Source organism: Saimiri boliviensis, chromosome 20 (genome assembly GCF_048565385.1).
Source record: "Saimiri boliviensis isolate mSaiBol1 chromosome 20, mSaiBol1.pri, whole genome shotgun sequence".
In the NCBI taxonomy this organism is placed as follows: Eukaryota; Metazoa; Chordata; class Mammalia; order Primates; family Cebidae; genus Saimiri; species Saimiri boliviensis.
The window spans coordinates 41430445-41451571 of record NC_133468.1 but is presented as its reverse complement, the minus strand read 5'-3'; the positions used below and the strand labels follow the sequence as shown (position 1 = coordinate 41451571).

General features: G+C 44.5%; 1 protein-coding gene and 2 non-coding genes across 3 annotated transcripts; all 3 read right to left on the bottom strand.

Moving 5' to 3' along the window:
- Positions 1-208: 208 nt before the first annotated feature.
- CCT6A (chaperonin containing TCP1 subunit 6A) lies at positions 209-16129 on the bottom strand. Its single transcript, XM_039460353.2, has 14 exons — positions 15893-16129; positions 15410-15473; positions 11012-11146; positions 10036-10209; positions 9128-9231; positions 7712-7822; positions 7038-7197; positions 6855-6937; positions 5259-5355; positions 4525-4672; positions 3972-4105; positions 2732-2834; positions 1476-1548; positions 209-1213 (listed from the first exon to the last, which is right to left on the bottom strand). The coding sequence occupies exons 1-14, from the start codon at positions 16027-16029 to the stop codon at positions 1141-1143; spliced, it is 1596 nt and encodes a 531-aa protein (XP_039316287.1). The 5' UTR covers positions 16030-16129; the 3' UTR covers positions 209-1140.
- Positions 4337-4471, bottom strand: LOC120360436 (small nucleolar RNA SNORA15). Its single transcript, XR_005576934.1, has one exon. It is a non-coding gene; the product is annotated as a small nucleolar RNA SNORA15 (small nucleolar RNA).
- On the bottom strand, positions 10329-10462 carry LOC120360438 (small nucleolar RNA SNORA22). The gene has a single exon (XR_005576936.1). It is a non-coding gene; the product is annotated as a small nucleolar RNA SNORA22 (small nucleolar RNA).
- Positions 16130-21127: the final 4998 nt, after the last annotated feature.

Genomic DNA, 21127 nt, shown 5'->3' with positions numbered 1-21127 from the left:
GCACCCGACAGCTTAGCAGGGGTAATCGGACAGCCGCGAACCGGAGGACTGGCCACACCGCCTGCAGGGCCGCCCAGGAAATCGAGAAACAGCGCGCGGAGGGTCCCTGCCGTCCTAGAAGCCCCTTCACTACTTTTCTGAACCTTTGGACAGTTTACATCCCCTTTGAGATTGCTTTTGTGCGTCACACCATTGCAAGACCACAAAGGAGGTTTCAACTTAACATTTATTGCACACTCACTGCAGGCCACTGCGGAGCCCTCAGAATACACAACCTGGTGACAACTTCACCTTCAAGGACTGCAGAGGCACACCAACTGTATAAACAATCCCGTGGAAACGGAGTCATTTGGGTGAGAAAAAGACGACGCTAGAGCTTTGGGAACGCGTATTTTGCATAAGCAAAATCTCAGAAGTTTGAAAATACAGCCAGCAAATCTCAAATTCCGCCAATAACCGTAGCCCTCAGTCACCACGCCTTCCACTACTTTTTTGCCTCTGCCTCTTCTGTTTTTGCCCTTTGACACTTGCAGCGCTCTCAACTCCCTTGCCTCTAGTTTACTCTTGTGTTCCCATTTCCTACAACTTAACTTAGTGGGGGGAGCATTTTAGCAAAGCCATTTCAAAAGCATGAAAAGTCCATCTGATCCAATGAATTTACTCAGAAATTTATACTAACAGGGAGGCTTTCAAAATTTTAAATTACTTAAGCGTTATTTATATTAGCATAAAAATCTTAAAACCAAATGCTTATACCAATAGGGTACTGTTGGGTAATTTAACATACATCCACATGAAACTATTAAACCATTAAAATTTGTTTTTCAAGGAATATTTAATAACAAGGTAGGCAACATATGCTTATCTAACATGGAATTTTATGTCACTGCTGCTAAAGCAAAACATCCTGTTCACTGGGTGAAAGACCTGCTTTATGTGTGTACACTTCAGTGCAATTAAAAAAAATCCTGTAATTATAATTTTGGAGCTTCTCAATTTCAACAGATGCCAGTATTCTCTTTTTTCATATGGGAAAATTCCTTTGAAAATCATTTGAAGCTTGGACAAAAATTCCACAGCTGTATTCCTCAGGATCACTCTGCAGAGTCTTCAAGATCCAGATACAGAGGAAGCTTCAGTTCAACCTTTCAGAGAAGACATCCCAGCTCTCATGATCTCATCCACCAAGAGAATGTTGGTGGCAATCACAGTGCTGAAAGGGCGACAAAAATTACAAGGCTTAGATGATGAGAAGCCCTAATTTGACTGAACTTCCCACTTCCAACGAAGCTGCACACATCACATCCAATCAAACGTCCCCTTCCCTCTACACATCAGAGCTCTGGCTACTTGAGTTTCCATTCTTCCAGCTGAGTACATTATTCGTGGAGGAAAAGGAACAACTAAACAGAATACACCAAATGAAAAGCGTATGAAGATTCTCCAACAGTTTAGTTTTCACTTCCCCAACTTACCAGGAGTGAAGAAGCTGTTTCTTTACACAGTAGTTATCCCATACGCCTACTTCTGCTGCTACCATGGGCTCACCTAAAAGGCAACCAAATCAGTCGGTAAGAACCAACACTATTGTGTGCGGCTTTGCTTATCACTGATGACTCATTTCCTCCAGTATTAACTATGAGGATTCAAACCTTCTCCGTTGGCCGTTTTCTACTCTAAATCATGACCCCTATTCACAATATTTGATGAGCGTCTGACTTCTACTTAAAAGACCTGAACACCCCCCTCTCTTCTGGATACATTTCTGTTTACCCATACTGGAGTAGAGCACTTCAACTATAATCTAGCTAAAATGGACTATCATCTCCCTCATTCCAGGAACCTTTTCTTTTTTTTTTTTTTTTTTTTTTTTTGAGACGGAGTTTCGCTCTTGTTACCCAGGCTGGAGTGCAATGGCGCGGTCTCGGCTCACCACAACCTCCGCCTCCTGGGTTCAGGTAATTCTCCTGCCTCAGCCTCCTGAGTAGCTGGGATTACAGGCACGCGCCACCATGCCCAGCTAATTTTTTTTTTTGTATTTTTAGTAGAGACGGGGTTTCACCATGTTGACCAGGATGGTCTTGATCTCTCGACCTCGTGATCCACCCGCCTCGGCCTCCCAAAGTGCTGGGATTACAGGCTTGAGCCACCGCGCCCGGCCTTCCAGGAACCTTTTCTATTAAGTCATGTTGACAACAGGTCTTGCACTTACTGCATGGGTGTACCCATTATCTGTCTCCTACTGTGTACTTGTGTAATATGTGTTGTTTTGTTACAGGGACTTAAGATTAGGGCTGTCACCATTTCATTCGATTTCTAGATCCCCTTTTCTGGCATTATTTACTATCTTTAGCTGTTTTTCACCCATGAATATAATCACCGTATCTATTTTCTTATCATAGTATTTGATTAAAGACTGAGTAAGGCTACAGTATGAAAATCCTTCAACATTAATCTGAACCAGCTACCACCACTCAACATCTCCAACAAAACTGTATCCCAAAAGTATTCATGTCTAACTCTATTCCCTTAATTATAAATAACTAGTCATTCCATTTTTTATTAATATCCTAGTTTATCCCATTTTAGAGAACCCAGAGTTTCCCTAAGAGTACTGGTGTCAAATTGCAAAGCAAAAGATTGTTTTTTGGTCCCATTTTTCATCTTTGCTGGCTTCAACTCACATGCATTGTATCTAGTTTTCCCTGCACAAGCAGCTGCATTCTCTTACCTGTGTTGAGGTCCACACCCACAAGGTGACCTGATTCTGAATGTTCTGCTTGAATTTTAACTAGTGTTTCCTGAAGGTCAAAACCAGAGTTCTGAGCAAGAACCTAAAGTAAACAAATGTAATTCTTGAGAAAACAGAAACTAAGAATTGATAGTAGAAAGAGAAAGAGAGAGAGAGAGAGAGAGAGAGAGAGAGAAAAGAAAACTCAGCCGGGCGCGGTGGCTCAAGCCTGTAATCCCAGCACTTTGGGAGGCCGAGGCGGGTGGATCACGAGGTCGAGAGATCGAGACCATCCTGGTCAGCATGGTGAAACCCCGTCTCTACTAAAAATACAAAAAATTAGCTGGGCATGGTGGTGCGTGCCTGTAATCCCAGCTACTCAGGAGGCTGAGGCAGGAGAATTGCCTGAACCCGGGAGGCGGAGGTTGCGGTGAGCCGAGATCGCGCCATTGCACTCCCGCCTGGGTAACAAGAGCGAAACTCCGTCTCAAAAAAAAAAAAAAAAGAAAAAGAAAAAAAGAAAACTCGACCAGGCGCGGTGACTCGCAACTGTGATCGCAGCAGTTTGGGAGGCTGAGGCAGGTAGATCACCTGAGGTCAGGAGTTCGAGATCAGCCTGGCCAACAAGATGAAACCCCATCGATACTAAAAATACAAAAAAAAAAAAAAAAAAAAAAGCCAGGTATGGTGACAGGTGCCTGTAATCCCAGCTACTCAGGAGGCTGAGGTTACAGTGAGCTGAGATCACACCACTGCACTCCAGCCTGGGCAACAAGAGTGAAACTCCGTCTCAAAGAAAAGATAATCTCATTGCATGAAGACAAAACATTTATTTGTGTTCCCTTCAGGGAATAACCAGACACAAGTTGCTATCAACTCTCTTACCTACCCCAAACCTAGCAGCAATACACCAGCCATAAATGATATCTCAAAATTAGTATATAATAGAAAACAATGTTACCAGTTTAACTAAAACAAAAACAAAGAGCAAGTCTATACTCAAGTATAACTTCTAATATTGTAAATATTAAACTACAGGTTATCTCTTGGATCTGAAACGTCAGCTATTCAGGCCTCCTAGAGAAACAAAATACATTTGGATGATTAGGAATACCTGTTCTAGAGTAAGGAAGAAAACTGATCAAACTTGCTTATCCAAAATCCACATTATAAATAAAGCCTACATTGTCAAAAAGGTTTGATCAGCTGAATATTTGAAGACTGTTAGAAGTGTGCACACCTTGGGAATAATGAGCAATGCATCAGCAAATGCTTGGACGCCGAGCTGTGCCCTGCCCTTTACACTGGGCTTATATTTCATCAGGGCTTCTGCCATTGCCACTTCCACAGCACCAGCACCTGGAACCACACAGCCTGTTGGATGGGGGAAAAAGAAAAATGCCAAGAAAACTGTAGAACTAATTACAAATAATAAACCACATGAAAGCCATTAATTTCTTACAAATTCACTATGACCACATCAGTTAAAGTACTGCATTTCAAAGTCACAATACAAGCAACTAATACATCAAAATAGAAGGGTTCCACCAGAATGGCTTCACTAGCTGCTGGCAGCTCTTTCAACAGATTGGTATTAGTTCATTTATTTGTATTCACCTTTAATAACGATATGCTATCAAAAACCTTAGCATACCATCTGTCATTCTCAAGGGAAGACTGCTTTTGCATGGTGTCTGGCTGTGTAAACTACTGATAAAAGAACACAGTATTCAGCCATGCCTTTCAGAGCAGCAAAACAATGTAACACAACTGAAATACAGTGAAGATCTTACCATCATCGATAGCATTTTTGACAGCCCTCAAGCCATCCCTTACTGCATCTTTGATCTGAGTGAGTGTGTGCTTATTTGGTCCTTTGATCAATAATGTGACAGAACGAGGGTTGTTACATTTCTCAATAAAAGTGAATTTCTCTTCTCCCTATGTGTAGTAAGAAATACGATTTTCAAAAACAGGCTTTGTGCCATTACAGAGAATGACAAGTAGCATAAGGAACAAACTTGATCACATTAAAACAGATTATCTTTTTGCAAAATCACATATGTGATTTTCCCCACCAATGACTTACCATTACTACACATAAACCTTTAAAATGTATATAAACAAAAAACTGATGCTGAATTTCAATTAATTTTTCTGCTAAAACTTCATCAACCAGGCATAGTTGCTCATGCCTGTAATCTCAGCACTTTGGGAGGCTGAAGGTGAAGACCAGCCTGGGCAACAAAGTATGACCCTATTTCTACGAAAATTAAAAAAAAAAAAAAAAAAAAAAAATTAGCCAGGATACTTGTAGCACACGTCTGTGGTCCCATTTGCTCAGGAGCCTGAGGCGGGAGGATGGAAGACCACTTGAGCCCAGGAAGACAAGGCTGCAGTGAGCTGTGATCACTGCACTGCACTCCAGCCCAGGTAGGAAGGAGACCCCACCTCAAATAAACAAACAAAACAAAAATAATTCATGAGCTAAAAACTTGCATTACCTTCAAGAAGAAACTACACTTACCAATGTATACTCATATACAAGGCCTGCATGTCCCAAGCAGTCAGGACTAAGGTCATCAAAAGAATTCAGGGCTACCCCACCACAAGCAAGAGTCAACCTAAAATAGCATTTTTAAAAAGATGTTACCAATGAAATTCAGAGAAGACCAGTAATTTTTAGAAAGAAATTTTTCGGAATTACAAACAAAATTACATTTTAAAATATACTTTAACGTAAGCCTTTCCATTTATCATTAACCAACTGAAAACTAGCCTTTTCTCTCTTAACCCTCCATGTAAAAACCACTCTCCCCAAGTGAGCAAATGAAATCAAAAGATGGACAAGAGCTCTTTATTAGCCAGGCATGGTGGCTGATGCCTGTAATCCCAACACTTTGGGAGACTGAGGTGGGTGGATCACCTGAGGCCAGGAGTTTGAGACCAGCCTAGCCAACATGGCAAAACCCCATCTCTACTGAAAAAACAAAACAAGGCAGGGCGTGGTGGCTTACACCTGTAATATCCGCACTTTGGGAGGCCAAGGTGGGTGGATCACGAGGTCAGGAGTTGGAGACCAGCCTGACCAACATGATGAAACCCCGTCTCTACTAAAAATACAAAAATTAGCTGGATGTGGTGGTATGCGCCTGGAAACCCAGCTACTCAAGAGGCTGAGGCAGGAGAATTGCATGAACCCGGGAGGTGGAGGCTGCGGGGAGCAGATTGTGCCATGGCACTCCAGCCTGGGCGATAGAGCGAGACTCCGTCTCAAAAAAATAAATAAAAATTCGGCAAGCATGGTGGCAGACACAAGTAATTCAAGCAACTTGGGAGGTTAAGGCATGAGAATTCTATGAACCCAGGAAGCTGAAGTTGCAATGAACCAAGATCATGCCACTGCACAAAAGAGCAAGACTGTCTCAAAAAATAATAAATTTTTTTTTTTAAGTTTTTTATGACGGCCGGGCGCGGTGGCTCAAGCTTGTAATCCCAGCACTTTGGGAGGCCAAGGCGGGTGGATCACAAGGTCGAGAGATCGAGACCATCCTGGTCAACATGGTGAAACCCCGTCTCTACTAAAAATACAAAAAATTAGCTGGGCATGGTGGCATGTGCCTGTAATCCCAGCTACTCAGGAGGCTGAGGCAGGAGAATTGCCTGAACCCGGGAGGCGGAGGTTGCGGTGAGCCGAGATCGCGCCATTGCACTCCAGCCTGGGTAACAAGAGCGAAACTCCATCTCAAAAAAAAAAAAAAAAAAAGTTTTTTATTGTGGTGAGCTGTTTGGGAGAAAGTATACTGAATTCAGAGACAAAAAGTAAAATAATGTTTACAAGGGACAAGGGGGAGGGAGAAATGGGGACTAACTTTTTTTTTTCTTTATCAGCAACTGCATCTGCAGGAAGTGACTATTTAATGAGTTTACAGTTTCAGTCTGTGATAATGAAGTCCCACAGATGGGCAGTGCTGCTGGGTGCACAATAATGTGAATATAGTTAAGGCCAAGTAATTGTACAGTTGAAAAACCTGAAAATAAAGTATAAGGAAAAAGAAATAATCCCAAATCACTTGCAAAATGAATAAAAGTCAATTTAATCAGTTAAATCTGGCACCCATACCTCTCCATATTTCTCCTTTTAGCTCTGCGCAGAGCGACTATGCCTTCTTTTGAAAGAGCATCTAAGGAAAAGGGGTCAATTCCCTGTAACAAAAATAAAAATTAGTTTCAACATCTTTGACCTTGAAAGTAAAAAGGATGATATATACTACACTCAGTTTATACACTGGATTTTCATTCTTACCTTTTGATTAATAACAACAAATCCTTTATCTGAATCACCACAGACTTTCCTTTTCAGTTCTATTATTTTTTTAATTCTATCTTCAATGAATTTTCTTTCAGCTTTTACAAGTTTTTCTCTCTCTTCTGCACTCTTGTAAAAAAAGCCAGAATTCACTTCTCTATTAAGAAGAAAAAAAATTTACAGAAAACAGGGAAACATTTTTTGAGAAGAAAGTAGTTCCTGAAACTAGATTAGTCCTAAGGCTGTTTACTGTAACTTTCACAAACCAATTTGAGGATTATTATCCTTACAGTGGGAAATGAAGTTTCACAAAAAAGTAACTCATTTAAGCCAGGTGCTGTAGCTCACAGCACTTTGGGAGGCTAAGGTGGGCAGATCATCTGAGGTTGGGAGTTTGAGACCAGCCTGACCAACATAGAGAAACTGCATCTCTACTAAAAATACAAAAGCAGCTAGGTGTGGCGGAGTATGCCTGTAATCCCAGCTACTTGGAAGGCTGAGGCAGGAGAATCACTTGAACCTGGGAGGTGAAGGTTGCGGTGAGCCAAGATCGTGCCATCGCACTCCACCCTGGGCAAAAAGAGCGAAACTCCGCTCAAAAAAAAAAAAAAAAGTAACTCACTTAAAATACAAAGCTCCTCCATTTCACTGTTAAGGGGCTATAAACTTACGTTTTTTCATATTCTAATGACACATTACATGTGAGGATGTATGCATCTTCCACCCTTTTCTTCATATCAGGATGCCGTGCTCCATGGTCCAAAACAAGCCCTCTGATCAAGCTGTTCAAACATACACAAAATTATGGTTATGGATTTCCAGACATGTGTAACATGTTAAACACCGAACTGAGAAGTATTAATAATTTTCACATACTCAGCTTTAATTCTTGAATTACTTGAAGACCGTATGCTGTATAGACAAGTCTGCAGAGATAGTCTCAACATAAGCTGTCAAACTGTGGGGATGTCCTTTAAAAACATGTCTTCTGCCAAGTGCCTGTAATCCCAGTACTTGGGGAGACACAGAGGACATCTTGATTCCATGAATTCAAAAATCAGCTTAGGCAACAGCCTGGAGAATAGAGACTCCATTCTCCACAAAAAGAAAAGGAAAAACACACACAAATGTGTTTTCTAACTAGGTCTTTGAAAAAAAATTTTTTTTATTTTCTTTTCTTAATCAAACTGCTTCTCATTATGCTTTGCACCTAGTAATTCAATAAACGCCCAATGACTGATGATGTTCACTATTCAGAATCATTCTAACCATAAATACAACAATCACCTTATTTCAGGAGAAAATATTGCTAAAAGTACAAACAATATTGACCTAGCAATTTATCCAACTTATATCTTCAGATACATATTTTATATCCAAAGACATTAAAAAAATTTACAATAATATATATTGTACAAAGCACCCCTAAAATTTCTTTTTTGTTTTTTGAGATGAAGTCTAGTTCTGTCACCCAGGTCACAGGGAAGCAGCGCAATCTTGGCTCACTGCAAACTCCGCCTCCCAGGTTCAAGCGATTCTCCTGCCTCAGCCTCCCAAGTAGTTGGGATTACAGCACCCTCTACCACGCACAGCTAGTTTTCATATTTTTAGTAGAGATGGGGTTTCAGTGTGTTGGCCAGGCTGGTCTCAAACTCCTGACCTTGTGATCTGCCTGCCTCGCCCCCCCACAAAGTGCTGGGATTACAAGCATGAGCCACCACACCCAGCCAGTACCCCTAAATTTCTAAACACACTTTATTAGTATTTTTTTTTTGAGATGAAGTTTCATTCTTACCACTCAGGCAGGAGTGCAATGGTGTAGTCTCAGTTCATTGCAACCTCTACCTCCCAGTTTCAAGCCATTCTCCTGCCTCAGCCTCTCGAGTAGCTGGGATTACAGGCATCTACCATCACATCCAGCTAATTTTTGTAATTTTAGCAAAGACGAGGGTTCCCCATGTCGGCCAGACTGGTCTTTAACTCCTGGCCTCAGGTGATCCGCCCACCTCAGCCTCCCAGAGTGCTGGGATTACAGGTGTGAGCCACCACACCTGACCATTAGTATTTCATAGTATTCTACTACCTACCTTGTATCAGTTTCAGATTTATGTTTCATCTCCATGATCTCAATCATGAAGAGATCAACAGGCTCATCTTGTTTTTTAATAGCCAAAATGGAGTCCACTACAGCCTACAATAGGAGGAGCATAACCATTAAGTAAATTCAATTTGCAGCAGTAAAAACGATGTTGCTTTTCAGAGACTAGACAGTTTCTTCACTTTACAATCTCTGCACTGATTAAAGTCTTTTTCTTTTTTTTTTTTTGAGACGGAGTTTCGCTCATTACCCAGGCTGGAGTGCAATGGCGCGATCTCCGCTCACCGCAACCTCCGCCTCCTGGGTTCAGGCAATTCTTCTGCCTCAGCCTCCTGAGTAGCTGGGATTACAGGCACGCACCACCATGCCCAGCTAATTTTTTGTATTTTTTTTTTTTAGTAGAGACGGGGTTTCACCATGTTAACCAGGATGGTCTCGATCTCTCGACCTCGTGATCCACCCGCCTCGGCCTCCCAAAGTGCTGGGATTACAAGCTTGAGCCACCGCGCCCGGCCTAAAGTCTTTTTCTATGAGCAGACAGAAACATTATATGTAAACAACTGAAGTCATTTACATTTCTGAAATCTCAATCTGTAATTCCCAAAGAATCATTAACACTCCTGTTTTATTAAAAATACTGGTAACTAGAAGCTTTCTAATGACAAAATCTCCACTTTATAAACCTTTTAATGAAAGCTCCAATTTTACTTTTATAGTTAGGTATACTATTATTTGCATTTCCTCATTTTAGTTTTTAGACACAGTTTAGGTATCATTGCCACAAAAATGAACCCACATAGCACCTTACAATTGAATTGGTAAGTATATTCATGTTTCTACTATCAGAGATTTTCTATAGGTGAACTATAACAGACACAAACAAAATTTAATACATACCTCTGTTAAGACATCTGCAAGTTCAGCATGAACTTTAGTACGAAGAGATGTTCTGGCCACATCTATAAGTGTTTCCCTGTCCATCTCTTTGCTTACTTTGACTTCTTCCAAAAACTGAAGGGCCTTTTCCTTTGCAGCTTCAAACCCTTCAGTAATTATTCTGGGATGAAGGCCCTATAATAAACACACAATAACACTGTCATCTTCAATTAGATGCAACTATAGTTCATGATAAAGTTCACATAATTTTTGAAGGGATACTCTGGATCATCATACCTTTGAAGACGAAGTTATCATGTGCTGGCTTTCTGAATACATTTAAAAGGATAAATATTCCTTTCAATGCAGAGGAGAAGAACAGGCAATGCTCTAGCACAGGGTCAAAGCCAAGGGAACTATAAAGCACACTTGGGTGTTCACTGTGCAAACCACTCCGAATCATGTCAAAACTGACTCTGCATACCAACCCACAGACGGCAGCATTATTCTACCTTTTCTATAAGTAATCTCAAACTAATTCACATCATTTACTAGTAAAAATGCAGACTCTCTTCTCTTTTTTTCCAGGAAATTGTGACAATAGATTCATACTCACTGAGGTTTGTTTTAACCTTGGAACTAGTCAGGGCTAAAAAAGTGGAATTTATCCAAATGTAAGCTTTTGGTTGGCTTTTTCGTTACAAATAAATATGCATAGTCCTAAACATCCCATTTTTAGATCTCTATTATTAATCTACATTAAAAAAGGAACAAATCACATAGGCAATGCAACTTGATTACAAAACTATTTTCAGACCAAGAAAGGTTCCATAACCTGTCCGAGGTCACATTTGTTTTAGACCAAGACAAAGGCCCAAATTTAAGCCTCCTAATTCTACTGTATGGTCTCAGCTACTATTAACAGCACATCAATTTGTACCCCTAAGTATCAGACACTTCCTATGTACAATAACATAGAAACAAGAGTTGTGCATACTTCAGAAATGTAGAGATCCGCCTGTTTCAGCAGCTCTCCAATGATTAGGACATTGGAAGTCGTACCATCACCAGTTATATCATCCTGGGCTGTTGCTACCTTCGCTATTAAGGAAGCTGTTGGGTGCTGAATTTGCTGAAAGTAGAGAAAGAATGAATCACTTAAAACAATATGAAGCAGTCTAAATACATCACAAACAAAATGCATGAAGGGCCTCTTTAAGTATAATCTACATGAAAAAGCTACCCAAGTGTTTGGCTACAAATTACTTCAATTAAAAACTCACAATTAGCTATCATGCACATGCAGTTACAATGATCGAAACATTTTCATGTGTAATTTATCTCCCAGATTATCTCTACTTTACAAATGAGGAAGCTTGAGGCTCAGTAAAAGTTTATTCAAGATGACAGAGCTAACCATTAACAGTAACACATTTTACATCCTTGCCTCTTTATGCCAAGTGTAGGGCTCTGGTGAGAATAAGCCAAGTACCTTTAAAAATAAAAGCTCAGCAGCCTCCACTACTACTCTGTAATGAACAACTAATTTATTTTTCTTTGTTGTTGTTGTTGTTGTTGTTTGTTGTTTGTGACCAACTAATTTAAAAGGAAAGGTTGGCCGGGCGCAGTGGCTCAAGCCTGTAATCCCAGCACTTTGGGAGGCCAAGGCGGGTGGATCACGAGGTCAAGAGATCGAGACCATCCCGGTCAACATGGTGAAACCCCATCTCTACTAAAAATACCAAAAAAAATTAGCTGGGCATGGTGGCGCGTGCCTGTAATCCCAGCTACTCAGGAGGCTGAGGCAGGAGAATTGCCTGAACCCAGGAGGCGGAGGTTGCGGTGAGCCGAGATCGCGCCATTGCACTCCAGCCTGGGTAACGAGCGAAACTCCGTCTCAAAAGAAAAAAAAAACATATATAAAAAAAAAAAAAAAGGAAAGGTTACTTGTAGTAGCTCACACCTGTAATCCCAGCACTTTGGAAGGCCAAGACAGGTGGATCCCTTGAACTCAGGAATTCAAAACCAGCCCAGGTTACATGGCAAAACCCCGTTTCTTTTTTAAAAAAAAAAAAAAAAAAAAGGGCCGGGCGCGGTGGCTCAAGCCTGTAATCCCAGCACTTTGGGAGGCCGAGGCGGGTGGATCACAAGGTCAAGAGATCGAGACCATCCTGGTCAACATGGTGAAACCCCGTCTCTACTAAAAATACAAAAATTAGCTGGGCATGGTGGCGCGTGCCTGTAATCCCAGCTACTCAGGAGGCTGAGGCAGGAGAATTGCCTGAACCCAGGAGGCGGAGGTTGTGGTGAGCTGAGATCGCGCCATTGCACTTCAGCCTGGGTAACAAAAGCGAAACTCCGTCTCAAAAGAAAAAAAAAAAAAAAAAAAGGCCAAAAAACCCAGTATTCAGAGGTAAAATGGCGTACCTGCAACTTACGTTCAAATGATTCAGGGGAAAAATAGAAAATAAATAGAGCAACACGTAAACAATTGGTAAATCTAGGTAAAGGGTACACATATTATAATTATTATTTTTGTAGGTTTGTCATTTTTTCGAAGAAAACTGAAAAACAGATTTGTGGAGACTAGAGAAAAGTGTCGTAGGAGGGGAATTCTGAGGTGACAGCAACAACTTATTTCTTAGCTACAGTGGTGTTTGCCTGTGTCCATTTTGTAATTATTTTTGTTTTTTGTTTTTGAGAAGCAGTTTTGCTCCTGTTGCCCAGGCTAGAGTGCAATGGTATGCTCTTGGCTCACCGCAACTTCCGCCTTCCGGGTTCCAGGGATTCTCCTGCTTCAACCTCCTGAGCAGCTGGGATTACAGATGTGCGCTGCCTTCCCTGGCTAATTTTGTATTTTTAGCAGAGACGGCATTTCTCCACGTTGGTCAGGCTGGTCTGGAACTCCCGACCTCAGATAATCCACCTGCCTCGGCCTCCCAAAGTAGTAGAATTACAGGCGTGAGCCACCACGCTCAGCCTGTAATTACTTGAATTGTGAATGTTCAATGTGCTTCTCTCTACGTATGCTGTATTTCTCACACTAAAACCCAAATTTAATATAAACACATAAATATTTTGGAGACAGTCTCACTCTGTCACTCTGTCACCTACGGTGGAGTGCAGTGGCACAATCTCAACAGGATTTTGCCATGTAGCCCAGGCTGCTTTTGAATTTCTGAGTTCAAGGGATCTACCTGCCTTGGCCTCCCAAAGTGGTAGGATTACAGGCATGAGTTCCACACCTGACCTTTCCTTTTAAATTATTTGGTCACTGCAGAGTAACAGTGGAGGCTGTTGAGCTTTCATTTTAGGAGGTACCCAGTTGTAAAATCTGGGTAAAAAATGAAAAACAAACAGAAACTACACCTCCTAGGTTAGCAAGTCCTTACAAAGATATTTAATCTGGAATTCGGTGACATGGTATACTACTAGAAGAACCTTAAATATTACTCTGAACTCAAATCAGCAGAAAGTAATTTCCTTTTCTTGGATTTGAATTGCTAAGTTCTGGGAATTTAGGGAAGAGTAAAACGCATACTCCCCTCAATAATTCATATTCTCCATCCCTAAGACTTTTAAGATGTTAAATCAAAGAGACAGATTTCTCTCCCTTCCAGTTGGAGATGGAGATGTAACAGAGAAATTGGTGTTTTCATAAGAGAAAAACCGGCCAGGCATAGGGGCTCACACCTGGTAACCCCAGCACTCTGGGAGGCTGAGGCAGGTAGATCACCTGAAGTCAGGAGTTAAAGACCAGCCAGGCCAACATGGCGAAACCCTGTCTCTACTAATAATACAAAAATTAGGATAGGAGCGGTGGCTCAGGCCTGTAATTGCAGCTCTTTGGGAGGACAAGGCGGGCAGTTAACAAGGTTACGAGTTCGAGACCAGCCTGGCCAACATGGTCAAACTTCAAGTCTACTAAAAATACAAAAATGTAGCCGGGCGTGGTGGCATGCGCCTGTAATCTCAACTACTCTGGAGGCTGAGGCAGGAGAATCGCTTGAACCCAAGAAGTGGAGGTTGTGGTGAGGGGAGATCACACCATTGCACTCCAGCCCTGGGCGACAAAGGAAGACTCCGTCTCAAAAAAAAAAAATAAATTTTAAAAAAAGCCGGGCGCCGTGGCTCACAGCCTGTGTAATCCCAGCACTTTGGGAGGCCAAGGCGGGTGAATCACGAGGTCAAGAGATCGAAACCATCCTGGTCAACATGGTGAAACCCCGTCTCTACTAAAAATACAAAAAATCTAGCTGGGCATGGTGGCGCGTGCCTGTAATCCCAGCTACTCAGGAGGCTGAGGCAGGAGAATTGCTTGAACCCAGGAGGCGGAGGTTGCGGTGAGCCAAGATCGCGCCATTGCACTCCAGCCTGGGTAACAAGAGCGAAACTCCGTCTCAAAAAAAAAAAAAAAAATACAAAAAATCAGCTGGGCATGGTGGCGCGTGCCTGTAATCCCAGCTACTCAGGAGGCTGAGGCAGGAGAATTGCCTGAACCCAGGAGGCGGAGGTTGCGGTGAGCCGAGATTGTGCCATTGCACTCCAGCCTGGGTAACAAGAGCGAAACTCCGTCTCAAAAAATAAAAAATAAAAAAATAAAAATAAAAATAAAAAAATTAGCTAGGCATGCTGACACGCGCATGTAATCCCAGCTACTTAGGAGGCTGAGACAAGAGAATCGCTTGAACCCTTGAGGCGAACATGGCAGTGAGCCGAGATTGTGCCACTCCACTATATCTGGGCGACAGAGTGAGACTCCATCTTAAAAAAAAAGAAAAGAAAAACCACCCTTACGCATTTTGCCCATGTGATTATGTCAACACCACTCTTAATTTTTCAAATTGCCTTTTTTTTTTTTTTTTTTTTTTTTGAGACGGAGTTTCACCCTTGTTACCCAGGCTGGAGTGCAATGGCGCGATCTCGGCTCACCGCAACCTCCGCCTCCTGGGTTCAGGCAATTCTCCTGCCTCAGCCTCCTGAGTAGCTGGGATTACAGGCACGTGCCACCATGCCCAGCTAATTTTTTGCACTTTTAGTAGAGACGGGGTTTCACCATGTTGACCAGGATGGTCTCGATCTCTCGACCTCGTGATCCACCCGCCTCGGCCTCCCAAAGTGCTGGGATTACAGGCTTGAGCCACCGCGCCCGGCCAAATTGCCTCATAATTAACCTTAATATACAATGACAGTCCCTTAACTCTGACTGTAAATGGCAAAAACGTAGAGATTCAAAGGCAGGGCTGTCCGACTCCAGGCACTGTCGGCACTATTACTGATTACATGCCACTTCTGAAGGTTCTCCTAACTTCAAAATGGACATTGCAAATCCTTCTACAAAGCAAACATTGTACGGAAAATCAAGACCTTTCTGACCTAGCAGAGCACCTCTCACCATTTCGTGAAGCAGCACATTGCCGTCTTTAGTAAGCTTGATGTCTCCAGCGCCAGAAACAAGCCTGTTGAAGAGGAAAAGACGAAGCAGACTGACTTTTCCAACAAAAACTAAATTTAAAAGTCCCATTAGAAAACAGGCTTTTCCCCGATGTTAGGGAGCCGGGGATACGGGGCCAGTTATCGCCCGCAGGGCCCAGCCCGTCCCAGCAGAGATTGTGCCGAGTCCTCCGGGTGCCTGGAAGCCCCAGGGGGAGGGGAACGCCGCGCACCGGAGCCGCTTTGTTCTCCACGGAGACGACATCGACGCCGGGAGCCACGGCCGGGACGGTGGGGCTTAGCAGGGAACAGGACCGGCCAGGGAGGACGCGGGAAGGGTGGCCGCGGAGCCCCGAGGCGGCGGGCTGCGGTCCGCGGCCCCGGGGCCGCCAGGTCAGCGGCGGCGCGCGGTGCCCGCTCGGCCCTCCCGCCAGCCCCGCCTTACATCTTCATGGTGCCCTTGGGCCCCAGGTTGGTCCTCAGCACGTCCTGCAGACCCCGCGCCGCGCTGATGTTGACCGCCAGCGCCGCCTGCGCTCGGGCCACCTCGGCCTTGGGGTTCAGGGTCTTCACCGCCGCCATCGCTGCTCCAGGGGAGGAAAAGGAAGCGACTCGGCGCGCGGAGAGCTCGGAGCCGGCGCGGCGTGGCCGGGAGGCGCTATCCGGGTCTTCTGGAAAAGTCGGCGCGCCCGGCCCGCCCCCGCGTGTCCGCGCGCCGCCGCCATTGGCCCACGGGTCGTCCGGCGCCCGCCGATTGGCCCGTGGCTGCCCGGCGGCTGAGGCCCCACCCCTCGCGCCGCAGTGCCGACGTCATTGCGCACGGGCGGGGCCCGGCGCCCGTGCTCCCGGGTTCCGTTGTGCAGCGGTTCCGTGGGGCCCGGCCGTGCGGACCCGGAGCTCGGGGCGCGAGCTGGGCCGGCGCTCTGCGGCGGACGGGGCGTCGGGGGCCTCCTCCCGCCCCCGCTCGCGCGGCCTGGCCCTCGGTCTCCTCCTCTCGCTGTTTTTATCCTTTTACTTATTTATTTATTTTAAATAAAGACGGCGTTTCACCACGTTGGTGAGGCTGCTCTTGAACTCCTGACCCCAGGTGATCCGCCCGCCTTGGTCTCCAAAGTGCTGGGATTACAGGCGGGAGCCACCGCGCCCGGCCTCTCTTGATCCTTTTCATGGGCGCTTTCTGGACCGTGCGCTTGCCGGCGTCCCAGGTGCCATAGGTGCCATGGGGACACAGAAACGAGACCGAGCAGCACCTCGCCGGGAACACGCGGGGCTGCGGGAAGGTGCAGAGGGCTGGGTGCCTTCAGACAGCCGCGATGCGGGCTGCGGAGGCCTCGGAGCCCGCCCCTCCGTGGGGGCTCAGGGCGCTGCGGCCATGCTGGGCCCTCGGGGCCGATTCGAAGACACCCCTGTGGACTCGTGGTGTCCAGCCTTTGAGAGGCCTCCCTTTTAAGGTAGATTTCCAAAGAGCTCCGCAGTTGTTCCCAGTATCCACTGTCCCGCCAAATACCCGGGATTCAGGAACACGTGATGTGTCATTTTTGTAGACACAGGGTCTCACTGTGTCGCCCAGGGTGGTCTCAAAACTCCTGAGCTCAAGTGACACTCCTTAGCTTCAGTGATCTTCCCACCTCGGTCTCCCAAAGTGCTGCGATTACAGGCGTAAACCACCCCGGCCGGTATTTTATTTTTCTTTTTATTTACGTATTTATTATTTTGAGATGGAGTCTTGCTCTGTCGCCAGGCTGGAGTGCAGTGGCGCGATCTTGGCTCACTGCAACCTCTGCCTCCCTGGTTTACGTGATTCTCCTGCTTCCCAAGTAGCTGGGGCTACAGGCACACACCACCACACTCAGCTATTTTTTGTCTTTTTAGTAGAGACAAGGTTTTACCGTGTTGGCCAGGATGGTGTCCATCTCTTGACCTCGTCATCTGCCCACCTCGGCCTCCCAAAGTGCTGGGATTACAGGCGTGAGGCACTGCGCCCAGCCTGTATTTTATTTTTAATAGATAAGGGAAATTGTTCTGAATTCAAAAGGCACCAAAGGGCATGTGGTGAAAATTAAATCTTCCTCCCGCCTCTAGTTCAACACTAGAGACAAGCACAGTTACCTCTGGATACTTGGAATTTTCAGAATGCTTTCTGAATTTATAAACTTATGTATGAATATAATCATTACCCCACACAAAGGGCAATTCTTAATATACACTGTAGGGTGTGTTATAGTTTTAAGTGTCTTGGAGATTGCGGCATACCAAGACTAATGGGAAGTCCTTGTTAGTAGGTACGTAATGTTCTTTGGGGCCAGGGCTCAGTGGCTCACGTCTATAATCCCAGCACTTTGGGAGGCCGGGGCAGGCGGATCATTTGTGCCCTGGAGTTCGAGACTAGCCTGGGCAACATAACCGGACTCCATCTACACAAAGAATACAAAAATTAGCCAGGCGTGGTGGTACACACCTATGGTCCCAGCTACTCAGGAGACAGGTGGGAGGATTGCTGGAATCCTGGAGGCGGAGGCTGCAGTCAGCTATGATCTTGCCACTGCACTCCAGCCTGGGTGACAGAGCCAACCCCTTCTCAAAAACAAAACAAAAAACACACAACTAACCGGTCACCTACTGACTGATGTTTAAGTTAAGTTGTTACCAATCTGGTATTCAGGCTGCAACGAGTATCTGGGTATATAATGCTTTTAGGTGGGTTTGTGTATTTGAGAATCACAAGAACATCTATATATGTGACTAGTAGCACTGCACAATAGAAGACTGGTTATTAGTTCCATAGGCATTAAATGGTATTCATGCAGATTTATTATAACTGCTGTTTAAAATGTTATGAGGAGACCAGGCATGGTGGTGAATGCTTGTAATCCCAGCACTTTGGGAAGCTGAGGCGGGTGGATCCCTTGAGGTCAGGAGTTCAAGGCTATCCTGGCCAACCTGGTGAAACCGTCTGTGTAAAAATACAAAAATTAGCCTGGTATGGTGGTGCACATCTGTGATCCAAGATACTCGAGAGGCTGAGACATGAGAATTGCTTGAATTCTGGAGACAGAGGTTGCACTGAGCCAAGACTGTGTCACTGCACTCCGGCCTGGGCATCAGAGCAAGACGCCTAAAGAAAAAAAAGAAAAAAAAAAAAAGGCTGTGCACAGTGGTTCATACTTGTAATCTCAGCACTTTGGGAGGCCAAGGAAGGTAGGAAGGTAGATCATCTGAGGTCAGGAGTTGGAGACCAGCCTGGCCAATGTGGTGAAACCCTGTCTCTACTAAAAATACAAAAACTAAACGGGTATGGTGGTGGACACCTGTAATCCCAGCCACTCAGCAGGCCGAGGCGGGAGAATCACTGGAACTCAGGAGGCGGAGGTTTCAGTGAGCCGAGATCGCACCGTTGCACTCCAGCCTGGGGGACGAGAGTGAGACTCGATCTCAAAAAAAAAAAAAAAAAAAATGGTGATGGAAGCATATTAAACACATAAATAGGTGTTCTTGATAAGGGGAAAAAACATTTTGAATAGCATGTATAATAAGTTCTCACTTTTGAAACATTCCCCGGGGGTCTATACAAAAAAGGACAGAGAATATGCATCCAAAAAATTATGTTTTCGAGATGATGTCTTGTTCTGTTGCCCAGGCTGGAGTGCACTGGCATGGTCTCGGCTCAACACAACCTCTGCCTTCTGGGCTCAAGTGATCCTCCCACCTCAGCCTCCCAAGTAGCTGGGACCACAGGTGTACACCACCATGCCGGCTAATTTTTGTATTTTTTTCCCCCAGGCTGGTCTTGAGCTCCTGGGCTCAAGTGATCTGCTCACCTCAGCTTCCCAAAGGCTGGGATTACAGGTATGAGCCACTGTACCTAGTGTACATTAAAATAACACAAACTATATTTTAAAAGGTTAGAATATTCTCATTTTTGCAAACTTCCCCAAATGTATATATTATAAAAGGAGAGTGAAGAAATATATACATGAGCTGGGCACGGTGGCTCACACCTGTAATCCCAGCACTTTGGGAGGCTGAGGCGGGCAGATCACAAAGTCAGGAGTTCAAGACCAGCCTGACCAACATGGTGTACCCCTCTACTAAAAATATAAAAATTACCTGTGCATGCTGGCTCACGCCTATAATCCCAGCTACTCAGGAGGCTGAAGTAGGAGAATTGCTTGAACCAGGAGGTGAAGGTTGAAGTGAGCCGAGATCATGCCATTGCACTCCAGCCTGCGTGACAGAGTGAGACTCCATCTCAAAAAAGAAATATGTACATGAAAATATAAAAATGATGTCTGGTGTCTCATTTTATTAAAGATTTGTTAAATCTTCCCAAATAGGTGTCAATAAAGGACAGAAGGATATACATCAAAATGTTTTAACAGGGACTGTCTCTGGGTAATTTTTCATTTTTCTTTGTTTTTAAATTTTTAATTTTAATAATGTGTGTATGGCTGGGTGCAGTGACTGATGGCTGTAATCCCAGCACTTTGGGAGCCTGAGGCAGGCGGATGACTTGAGGTCAGGAGTTTGAGACCAGCCTGACCAACATGGTGAAAGCCCGTCTCTATTAAAAATAAAACATTAGCTGGACATGGTGGCGGGCACCTGTAATCCCCACTACTCAGGAGGCTGAGCCAGGAGAATCACTTAAACCTGGGAGGCAAAGGTTGCAGTAAGCCGAGATCACACCACTGACCTCCAGCCTGGGAGGTTGCAGTGAGCTGAGATTGCGCCACTGCACTCCAGCCTGGGCAACAGGCGAGACTCTCAAAACAAACAAACAAAACAATATGAAGTATAAAAATGAGAAAAGCATACAATATAAACAAAAGGAATTAAATTAGAGAAAAAATCAAAACAATATAAAGTATAAAAATGAGAAAGCAGGGATTCTCCTGCCTCAGCCTCTCAAGTAGCTGGGACTACAGGCACTCACCACCACACCCGGCTAATTTTTGTATTTTTAGTAAATACGGGGTTTCACCATATTGGTCAGGCTGCTCTCAAACTCCTGACCTTGTGATCCGCCCAACTAAGCCTCCCGAAGTGCTGGGATTACAGGCATGAGCCACCGCGCCTGGCCTATTTTTGCTCTTTTTAGCTTCATCTTCACTTCTGTGATGGTTATTTTACCTATTTATTGGAGATGGCATCTCAATATATTTCCTAGACTGGATTTGAACTCCTGGGCTCAAGTGATCCTCCTGCCTCAGCTTCCTGAGTACTTGGCATTATAGGCAACTGCCACCATGTCCAGCGTGAATAGTTATGTTTTTCCCTTCTACGTCCTTTTGTTTTTCTTTTTTTGAGAAAGGGTCCTACTCTGTCACCCAAGCTGGAGTGCAGTGGCACGAACATGTCTCACTGCAACCTCAACCTCCTGGGCTCAAGCTATCCTCCTGCCTCAGCCTCCCATGTAGCTGGGACCACAAGCACTCACCAACATGACTGTCTAATTTTTTGATGTTTCGTAGAGACAGGGTTTCACTTTGTTGCCTGCACTGGTCTCGAACTCCTGGCCTCAAGCAATCCTTCTGCTTTGGCCTCCCAAAGAGCTGAGATTACAGGCATGAGTGAGTCACTATGCCTGGCCCCTACATGGAAAGAAATCATGAACTTTTTTTCTCAGACAGTGTTTTTTTTTTTTTGAGACAGAGTCTTGCTTTGTCACCCAGGCTGGAGT

Excerpts from the sequence above, each read along its gene's own strand:
- CCT6A (XM_039460353.2), bottom strand. The coding sequence starts at position 16,029 with ATGGCGGCGGTGAAGACCCTGAACCCCAAGGCCGAGGTGGCCCGAGCG. Across the intron at positions 6,938-7,037 it reads TTGTTGTTATTAATCAAAAG|GGAATTGACCCCTTTTCCTT; the intron begins GTAAGAATGAAA and ends TTTTTGTTACAG. Across the intron at positions 1,549-2,731 it reads GGGTGTGGACCTCAACACAG|GTGAGCCCATGGTAGCAGCA; the intron begins GTAAGAGAATGC and ends GTTGCCTTTTAG.